Below are 8,983 nucleotides of genomic sequence, written 5' to 3' on the forward strand. Positions count from 1 at the left end.
GTCTGACCCCAGGCATGGTGGCCGCCCTGGAGAACGAAGGGTCCCGGGGCTCCCGGGGAGTAGCGCTCTGAGGGCTGCAGAAATCGGGGGGTTTCCTGGGCCTAAGGGAGGCCCCCCTAAGGGGGAGGCAGGCCAGAGGGGAGGGGAGTGAGGGTGCTGAGCCTGGGGGGCCGGGAGGGAGGTGCGGTCCGTGATGCCTCGGGGACCCGGCCCCAGGGTGGCCCCTTTCTGAAGTCCCCCAGCTCCGTCTCTCTGCGTCTCTACCCACAGCCTCATCCGAGCCCTGGTCCCGAAGCTGCCCTTCTCCCCGCAGGTCCTGGAGGCAGCTCCCCCTGGGATGGCAGCGCCAGCACCTCTGAGAGCCGCGGGGGGCCCAGCGCCCCAGGGGGCACCCTAGGCCTCCCACAGCCACCAGTCAGCGTGCCCTCCCGCCCCGCAGGCCCCACGCCATGGGCGGCTGCTTCTCCAAGCCCAAGCCAGGTAACCTCTTTCCTTCTCGCCTCCCTCCGTCCCTCCCCCTCTGCCTCCGAAGTAGGTCAGACCCAGAGGCCTCCGAATGCTAACACTGTGGGCGGGGAGGGGGGGCAGCTGGGGCCCTCTTTATCTGGGGCTCAGGGTGCTGGCGGTGGGAACAACGGCGGTGCCTTTCTCGGAGAGGGGAGGGGAGGCTTCCTCCTGCTGCTGGGGGCAGGCGCCGGCGGGGGTGGGGGGTGGTCTGTCCCTCTCAGGGTGAGGAAGGGGGCTCTGGAGAGACCTCAGCCACCATGTGACCCAGGGCATGCGAGCAACCTCTCTGAGCCTCACCCACCCCCCAAAAAAATATAAGCCTGAGCTCTCAAGACCACTCAGAGGTGGAGCAGACAGGTCCAGCCCTGCCATCTCTTCTGACTACGGTGTGGCCTTGGGCCGCCTCCTAGGCCTCTCTGGACACACTCCCCATGGGTGGAGGACATCCCCACCCTGCCAGGCCCAAGCACTTACACCCCCTGCCCGCTCGCCCAGCTGCCCTTACCTGATAGCCGGCGGCTCCACAACCTGAGGCCCGCGAGCCTTTTCTCCTCTCCCTGGGCCTGAGGAGGAACCTGGGGGCAAGGGGTGCCAGGCCGGGCAGAGGGCCCCCTGCATCTGGCCCCTGCTCCCGAGCTGCAGAAACCCAGCCCTTGGGCAAAAGACGTAACTGTCTTGACCGCGACTCCCGCCTGTCGGCAGTGGACCCCAGGGTGCCAGCTGGCCCTGTAGCAGGCTCCTGTAGGGCTGCTGGGCTGGCTGGATGCCCTGGCACAGGGGGCCTCCTGCTGTTCTCAGAGCCCCGGCCCCAGGACCCCCAGGACCGGGGCGGGTCACTCTTACCACACCAGGGGCAGTGCTCTTGAGCTCAAATCCGGTGCCTGCTCCAGACTGTGTGGCCTTGGGCAGGCGACGTCGCCTCTCTGAGCCTCTGTGTTCTCACCGTGAGACAGGCCTCGTAACTGTGCTCCCGCGCTTGCTGGTGCGCTTGCCACAGGGCTCGGCACCCGGGAGGCCCTCGCAGGATGCTATTCTTTCCTCTCTGAGGGGCTGGGCTCCCTGTGGGCTGTGGCAGCGGGGGCAGGAACTCAGGGCCCCGGGGCCCACTCGGGGCAGGTCTGGGGTTTCAGTGCGTGGGAGTGAGAGCCTTCCGGCCAGGAGAGTTCTCTGGGGGTCCCCAGCCCACAGGGAGACCAAAAGGAGCACAGAGGCTCGGGCGAAGTCCTCCCTGTCCGCCTCCAGGGCACGCCCAGCGCTGCCTGGGCTCCGGGAGCCCCGTGTTTCTCGGGAAGTGCTCCACGCCCGTCCTTTCTGAGCTCAGAGCTCGGGAGCACGTGCAGGCCTCTTGGCATCTGGTCGCCTGCCTTTGCCGTTGCTGCGGCTGCACTGGGTCTCCATCGCTCTGCCCGGGCTTTCCCTGGCTGCAGCCAGCAGGGTCCGCCCTTCATTGCGGTGAGTGGGTTTCTTGTCGCAGAGCAGAGGCTCTAGGCGTGCGGGCTTCCGTAGTTTGGGTTCACGGGCTTGGCAGCTGTGGTGCAGGGCTCAGTTGCTCTGCAGTTTGTGGAATCTTCCCAGACCAGGGATCAAACCTGTAATCCCCGGCGCTGGCAGGCAGATTCTTATCCACTGTGCCACCAGGGAGGTCCCCGGTCACCTTCCGTTCATTAGGGCACTCTGGTACTCAAAGGCTTTCCCTCTTTGCCGTGGCCACCAGGAGGCTCAGAGCTGAGTAATGAAACGCTGCTAAGCAGCTTCACCTCTTGGGCGTCTGCTCTAAGGTGCGTGGATTATTGCCTTCAGCTGCACTGCCCCCAAGGGGGTGAGCTCTGCTCTTTCATTTTACGATGAGGGCACCGCTGAAAGGGGCTGAGGGTCCCACACAGCTCCCGCCCGAGCGCCTTCCCCTTAGGCTGCACCATCGAGCGCCTGGGGGCTTCTGTTGGAGGACGGAGGATGAAAGCACCTGGGCTTGGCTGTCCTCTGGGCCCCTACCGGGCTGCTCCTGGGAGCTCTGGTCTCTGCAGCTCACGTAACTGGTGTCAGCTGAGCCCACAGTATTTTTGTTTTTAATTCTTCTGAAAACATTCGATCGCTGTTACATCGAGTGTGGAAAGTGAAGGCAAAAGCCCAGCCCACCCAGAGGCCCCCACCCAACGCAGCAGCTTCAGAGCCATGTGTGGGCCAGGCCTTCCTGCCCCCGGAATCGGGGAACCACGCTCAGCCCTGACTGCAGCTTGGGTGGGGTGGGTGGGGGCGCTGGATGGACGGATGAGGGGCCAGGCCAGGCTGGGAGGTTAGGGCAGCGTGGGGGGCGGGGCGGCCAGCGGCGGTGACCCCTGGGCTGTGTCTAGGAGGACCAGCAGGGCTGAGCTGTGCCAGGAACGGACAAGGGCCCAGGCCAAGGGGGCCACCGCTTGGGCTAAGGCCCTGAGGAGCCACCTGGGCTCTTTGCTTCAGGAGGTCAGGTCTAGGGGGAGGGGCCTGGGAGCTCGGGGGGGGGGGGGGGGGCAGGGTTGGGGGCGGGGCCGCCCACGCTGTGCCAGAGCTCAGCGCCCTGTGCTCAGCCCCGCTCCCTGCAGCCGCGGGCTGGGAGGCCGGATTATCGCTGCTGAAAATTCTGTTTATTGTTCCCTTCTAATTAGAAAAATACCCGAGGCTCGTAGTCGGGAATTTGGAAAATGTGGAGAAGTATAAAGAAAGTGATAATCTTGCTAAGTGCCCCTCCTAGTCGGCCCCACGGGAGGGGGGTTCGCCTGTGTCCTCTGCAAGCATGGCCCGGGTGGGGTCCACCCCCAAGGCCCCCTGCCCTCAGTTACATGGCAGATAATGAACGGTTCTCCAGCTGGCCGGAGCAGCTATCTCCAGTTGAAATTATGTAGCATATACACTTTTTTCTTTGAATTTTGAAAAAATTTCAAACCTCTGCAGGCCTCGGTTACCCAGGTTCACTCAGGGACCTTGACCCGGGCTGCGTCCCAAGTTTCTCAGGCCGCCCCCATCCTCCATGGTGGCTGTGCCCTCGGGATCAGCAGGGTTCCAGCCCCAAATTCTCCCTGGAGGAGGGGCCGCTCCGGGCGAATGCGCACTGCTGGTACCCCTGGCTCATTTTGTTAGTGAGGAAAAAAACGCACCGACATCACGTCGAGCTTGCCCAGGGGCCCCCCAGCACCTCCGCTCTGCCTCCCACTGGAGGGCTGGGTGAGGGATGGGCTGGGCTGGAGGCTCACCCACACCCCACCCACCCCCAGTGGAGCTCAAGATTGAGGTGGTGCTGCCCGAGAAGGACCGGGGCAAGGAGGAGCTGTCCGCCAGCGGCAAGGGCAGCCCCCGGCCCTACCAAGGCAACGGCGCTGCCCGCCACTTCCACGCGGACGAGCGCCTGCCCGCCCCCAACCCCTACCCCGGTGCCCAGGACTGTGTGGAGGCCGCTGTCTGCCACGTCAAGGACCTGGAGAACGGCCAGTGGGTGCTGGGCCTGGGAGGGCATGGAAGGGGGTGGGGCATGGCCTCAGAGGCTGCTGCTGGTCTGGGGCTGGGTGCCGCTCCCTGGCCTCTGAGGGCAGCACCGCCCCCCCCCCCTCCAGGATGCGGGAGGTGGAGCTGGGCTGGGGGAAGGTGCTGCTGGTGAAGGACGGGGAGCTCCACGCCCTGGGCCACAAGTGCCCGCACTACGGCGCGCCCCTGGTGAAAGGTGAGGTGCGGGTGCCCGTGGGGGCCCATCTGCTGGTGGGGGCTCTGGGGCCATGGGGGCGGGGCCGCGGTGCCCTTGGAGCTGCTGGTGGCCCAGCCCTGCCCCCTCAGGAGTGCTGTCCCGGGGCCGGGTCCGCTGCCCCTGGCATGGCGCCTGCTTCAACGTCAGCACCGGGGACCTGGAGGACTTCCCGGGCCTGGACAGTCTGCACAAGTTCCAGGTGGGGCCTGGCGTGCAGTGGGGTGAGCCCCTGGGGGTGCAGGGGCCGGAGCACCCCAAAGCCTGGGCCTGAGCTCCACAGCCCTTGCAGGTGAAGATCGAGAAGGAGAAGGTGTACGTCCGGGCCAGCAAGCAGGTGAGGGCGCGGGCTGGGGACTCAGGCAGAGGGAAAGGCGGCGGGAGGGCCTCTGGGTCCCTGGGGTGGGAGGGAGCCTGGCAGGCCGGCCACAGGCTTCCCCGGTGGGGAGGAGGCACCACTGGGGCAGGAGAGCCTGGCCCGCTGGGCGGGCACAGGGGATGGCGGTGGCCCCCGCTCCCAGCTGCCCGCAGCGTGCCGGCCGCCCCCAGGCCTTGCAGCTGCAGCGAAGGACCAAGGTGATGGCCACGTGCATCTCACCAAGTGCCGGCCACAGCGGCAGCACCAACGTGCTGATCGTGGGCGCAGGTTGGTGCTGGGGCCTCGGGGCAGGGTGGGCTGGGGAGGGGGCTCCTGACACCCATCCCCCGTCCCCTCCGCTCAGGGGCAGCCGGCCTGGTGTGCGCGGAGACGCTGCGGCAGGAGGGCTTTTCAGACCGGATCGTGCTGTGCACGCTGGACCGCCACCTTCCCTACGACCGACCCAAGCTCAGCAAGGTGGGCGGGGCGCGCATGGCGCTGAGCAGGGCCAGACCCTCGCCCCTCTGCCCACAGTTAGGTCCCCCGGGGAACCGGGTGGCTGCCCTCTCTGCCCGTGCCAGGCCCATCTGTGGTGCCCAGGAGGTCTGGTTGGCAGAGTTCCGCTCTGGAGCCTCTGTGTGGCCCCGGCTGCCCTGCACCCACAAGGCCTCGGTCCTCAGCTGCCAAGGGGACGGTGGCCGCCTGGCCCCATCTCAAGCCAGTGTCCCCGGCAGTCTCTGGACGCACAGCCGGAGCAGCTGGCCCTGAGGCCCAAGGAGTTCTTCCGAGCCCACGGCATCGAGGTGCTCACGGAGGCCCAGGTGTGGACGAGGGAGGGGAGCAGGCTTGGGAGGGCTTCCTGAGCTCCGTGGAGGGCGGGTGTGAGGCCCCTGGAGGTGTGGGTGTGCCCCACACCCCTCTGCCCAGGGGCCCAGGCACTCAGGGATGCCCCAGGCCTGGGGGAATCATAGTACACACAGGGCCCCAGGGTAGGGGTAGGATTAGGGTTAGGTAGGGCCTGGGGCTTCAGGAGGGCTTTGAGGAGGAGGTGGGGCTGAAGGTGAGAGGGCTTGCCTGGTGTGGGGAGGAAGGTTCAGCGGGTGGTGGAGCTGCCCAGAGGGCCTGGCGGGCGCGGAGCGCGGTGGAGGCCATCCTCTACCCCTGGGGGTCTCAGGTGGTCACAGTGGACGTGAGGAACAAGAAGGCCGTGTTCAAGGATGGCTTCAAGCTGGAGTACAGCAAGCTGCTGCTGGCGCCTGGAAGCAGGTGGGAGGGGCCCCGCAACCCCCGCCAGGCAGAGGGCTGGGGGAGGGGCTGGGGGCCGCCCCTCTCCCCAATTCTGGCCCATCTCAGCCCCAAGACCCTGAGCTGCAAAGGCAAAGACGTGGAGAACGTGTTCACCATCTGGACACCCGAGGACGCCAACCGCGTGGTGAGGCTGGCCCGGGGCCGCAACGCCGTGGTCGTGGGGGCCGGCTTCCTGGGTGAGCAGCTGGGCGAGCCCGGGGTGGTGCTGGCAGGGGTGGTGCAGGGTGCCAGCCCGCCTCACCCCGCCTGCCCCAGGGATGGAGGTGGCCGCCTACCTGACCGAGAAGGCCCACTCGGTGTCCGTGGTGGAGGTGGAGGAGACCCCCTTCAGGAGGTTCCTGGGGGAGCGTGTCGGCCGCGCCCTCATGAAGGTGAGCCCCCCTGGGGACCCGCCGCGCCGGGCCCCCGCCTATCCTGTTCCTCCCATTCAGCTCTCACCCCTGCACCCCCCGCCCCACCCCCACACCTGCCAGATGTTTGAGAACAACCGCGTCAAGTTCTACATGCAGACTGAGGTGTCAGAGCTGCGGGCCCAGGAGGGCAAGGTGGGTCCTCCTCCACTCCCCCCTGTCCCGGCCCTTCTGTCCCCTCTCCTGGGCCCCGGAGCTGCTCACCCGCCCCGCCACTCTCCGCAGCTGAAGGAGGTCGTGCTGAAGAGCAGCAAGGTGTTGCGGGCCGACGTCTGTGTGGTGGGCATCGGTGAGTAGGGCTCGGGCGGCGGCAGGCAGCAGGGTCACTCCCTCTTGCTCGACGCTGACCTTGGGCCAGTCCCTCCCCTCCCCCAGCCTGTCTGACCATACCCACTGGTCAGGGCTCTTGGAGAGCCGGTACTTGGCCTGGGCTGGCATGGGGCATGCTTCTGTGACCCCTGCCCAGTAACTGCATGGACACAGGTGAGGTGCCAGCTGGGGGAGGAGGTGGCACAGGCTGGGGGAAAGTGCGGACGCCCACCCCCACCAGGAGCTTCATGGAGACCTTCTCGGAGGGGGTACCTGAGGCCCGATGGGAGACACCAGGGTCTCTGGGGGTCCACGCAGAGGGGCCGGGCTGGCGGCACGGGCTGGGCTGGGCTGCTGAGGGCACAGGGGCCCGGTCCTGCCAGGTGCGGTGCCTGCCACGGGCTTCCTGAGGCAGAGTGGCATCAGTCTGGACTCCCGAGGCTTCATCCCGGTCAACAAGGTGGGGCCGCTGGGGCAGGTGGGCAAGCTGCTGGTGGGGTGGGGGAGGCCCCGCCTGGGGAGCCTGTCCCACCCACGAGCCCCGCACCACCCGCAGACGATGCAGACCAGCATGCCCGGCGTGTTTGCAGCTGGTGACGCTGTCACCTTCCCTCTGGCCTGGAGGAACAGCCGCAGAGTGAACGTCCCCCACTGGCAGATGGCTCACGCCCAGGGTACCGCCCGCCCGGTGGCAGCAGCCTCCCCCGGGCCCGCCCCTCAGCTGCTGCCCTTGGGTCCTGCTCCTGGGGTCCGCCATTCAAGGCTCTGCAGTGGCCCATCCGGCCAGCCTCACACAGGCGACGGAGCCGGCTTGCTGCCACCTCCTTTCCTAGACCCCTGCAGCGTCCTCTGGGCGCCCAGTTCCGCCGCCACAGCCCCCAGCCCACTGCCCCTGCCCCAGCCCCTCCTTTCCTGCTGCCCTCAGACACCACGTTCCTCAGAAGTCCTCACCAACCCCTGCAGTCACCAGGGGGGAGGTTAGTAGGACCCAGTCCAGCTCCCCACTGCCTCCGCTTTGGGCCACCCGACAGACTGTGAAGCTGGCTGCCACCTGCAGGCCCCTGGGAGGTGGCCGTCTGGGCCTGGAAACCCAGCTCCCCCTGCCCTTGGGCGGCCACTGCACGCACCTGGTCCGGGCCCCTCAGCTGCAGGTGCAGCCAGGGCTTCTCAGAGGCCGGATGGCCAGACGCCCTGCGCCCTCTTCCGTTCTCTTCACTCTCACGTCATCTGAGCCTGAAGCCCCTCTCCTGGTGCCAACCTCTGTTCAGGTCTAAGGTCTGCGGTTGGTACTAGGTTTGAAGGAACACAAACTGCTCATATCAGTTCAGTTCAGTCACTCGGTCGTGTCCGACTCTTTGCGACCCCATGGCCTCCCTGTCCATCACCAGCCCCTGGAGGTTGCTCAAACTCATGTCCATCGAGTCGGTGATGCCATCCAGCCATCTCATCCTCTGTCGTCCCCTCCTCCCGTCTTCAATCTTTCCCAGCATCAGGGTCTTTTCCAGTGAGTCAGTTCTTCCCATCTGGTGGCCAAAGTAATGGAGCTTCAGCTTCAGCATCAGTCCTTCCAATGAACACCCAGGACTGATCTCCTTTAGGATGGACTGCTTGGATCTCCTTGCAGTCCAAGGGACTCTCAAGAGTCTTCTCCAACACCACAGTCCAAAAGTGTCAAGCTTTTGAACTGCTTGTATAATTGACGTGTAACCAGGAGGGTCCAGGGGACAGTCACAGACATCCGACTGCCGGGGTCCGAAGGGACCCCTCGATCAAACAGGGGAGCCACGCCCCCTTTCTGTCTCAGACCCTGACTCAGCCTGTCGTCCTTGCTCCCCTGGACACTGGTGCCCCGTCGTCCCGCCTCCTTCCTCAGACCTGACCTGTCTGGTGAGGTGTCTGAGTCACGCCTGACGTGGTGGCCCCAGGAAGCCGGCCCCTTCCGGACCCAGTCCAGGCCCTGGACGTCAGTGGCCAGCTTTGGGCCCCGCGTGACCTCTGCACCCATCATTGGCACGCAGGGATGGGCACTCCCCGTCCCTGCCCCACGTATCAGGGGTCCCCGGAGAGCGAGGGGGGGCGGGCAGGCAGTAGAGGGGTGGCAAGGCCTCGGGGCGGAGCGCTCACGACCGCGGGGCCCACAGGGCGCGTGGCGGCCCAGAACATGCTGGCGCAGGAGGCAGAGATCAGCACGGTACCCTACCTGTGGACAGCCATGTTCGGCAAGAGCCTGCGCTACGCAGGTACCAAGGGGCCCGGCTGAGGGCGGGGCCCAGGTGCGGCGGAGTGCGGGGCGGGGCCGGAGCACCCTGGGGCGGGGCCAGGAGCATCGGGGGCGGGGCCGGAGCACCCTGGGGCGGGGCCAGGAGCATCGGGGGCGGGGCC

At 66.8% G+C, this 8,983-nt stretch overlaps 1 protein-coding gene across 3 annotated transcripts in view; it reads left to right on the forward strand.

Annotated features, from left to right (window-relative positions):
* The first annotated feature begins 270 nt into the window (after positions 1–270).
* AIFM3 (apoptosis inducing factor mitochondria associated 3) overlaps positions 271–8,983 on the forward strand; it is a 10,862-nt gene continuing 2,149 nt past the window's right edge. For 2 of the 3 annotated variants that reach the window (XR_005723004.1, XM_040251221.1), the window contains exons 1-15: positions 3,591–3,969; positions 4,092–4,198; positions 4,309–4,418; positions 4,509–4,553; positions 4,766–4,862; positions 4,939–5,051; positions 5,309–5,395; positions 5,749–5,840; positions 5,928–6,058; positions 6,138–6,253; positions 6,356–6,427; positions 6,518–6,581; positions 6,985–7,061; positions 7,158–7,275; positions 8,743–8,841. Coding sequence is in view for 2 of the 3 variants with exons in the window: in XM_040251221.1 (XP_040107155.1) it covers positions 3,713–3,969; positions 4,092–4,198; positions 4,309–4,418; positions 4,509–4,553; positions 4,766–4,862; positions 4,939–5,051; positions 5,309–5,395; positions 5,749–5,840; positions 5,928–6,058; positions 6,138–6,253; positions 6,356–6,427; positions 6,518–6,581; positions 6,985–7,061; positions 7,158–7,275; positions 8,743–8,841 (1,585 nt within the window). In the remaining variant the exon portion in view is untranslated. Of the gene's footprint in view, positions 481–3,590; positions 3,970–4,091; positions 4,199–4,308; positions 4,419–4,508; positions 4,554–4,765; positions 4,863–4,938; positions 5,052–5,308; positions 5,396–5,748; positions 5,841–5,927; positions 6,059–6,137; positions 6,254–6,355; positions 6,428–6,517; positions 6,582–6,984; positions 7,062–7,157; positions 7,276–8,742; positions 8,842–8,983 lie in introns of those variants that run through there. The other variant, XM_040251222.1, reaches the window with a different exon arrangement.

This window comes from Oryx dammah, unplaced genomic scaffold (genome assembly GCF_014754425.2).
Source record: "Oryx dammah isolate SB20612 unplaced genomic scaffold, SCBI_Odam_1.1 HiC_scaffold_12, whole genome shotgun sequence".
Lineage (NCBI taxonomy): Eukaryota > Metazoa > Chordata > Mammalia > Artiodactyla > Bovidae > Oryx > Oryx dammah.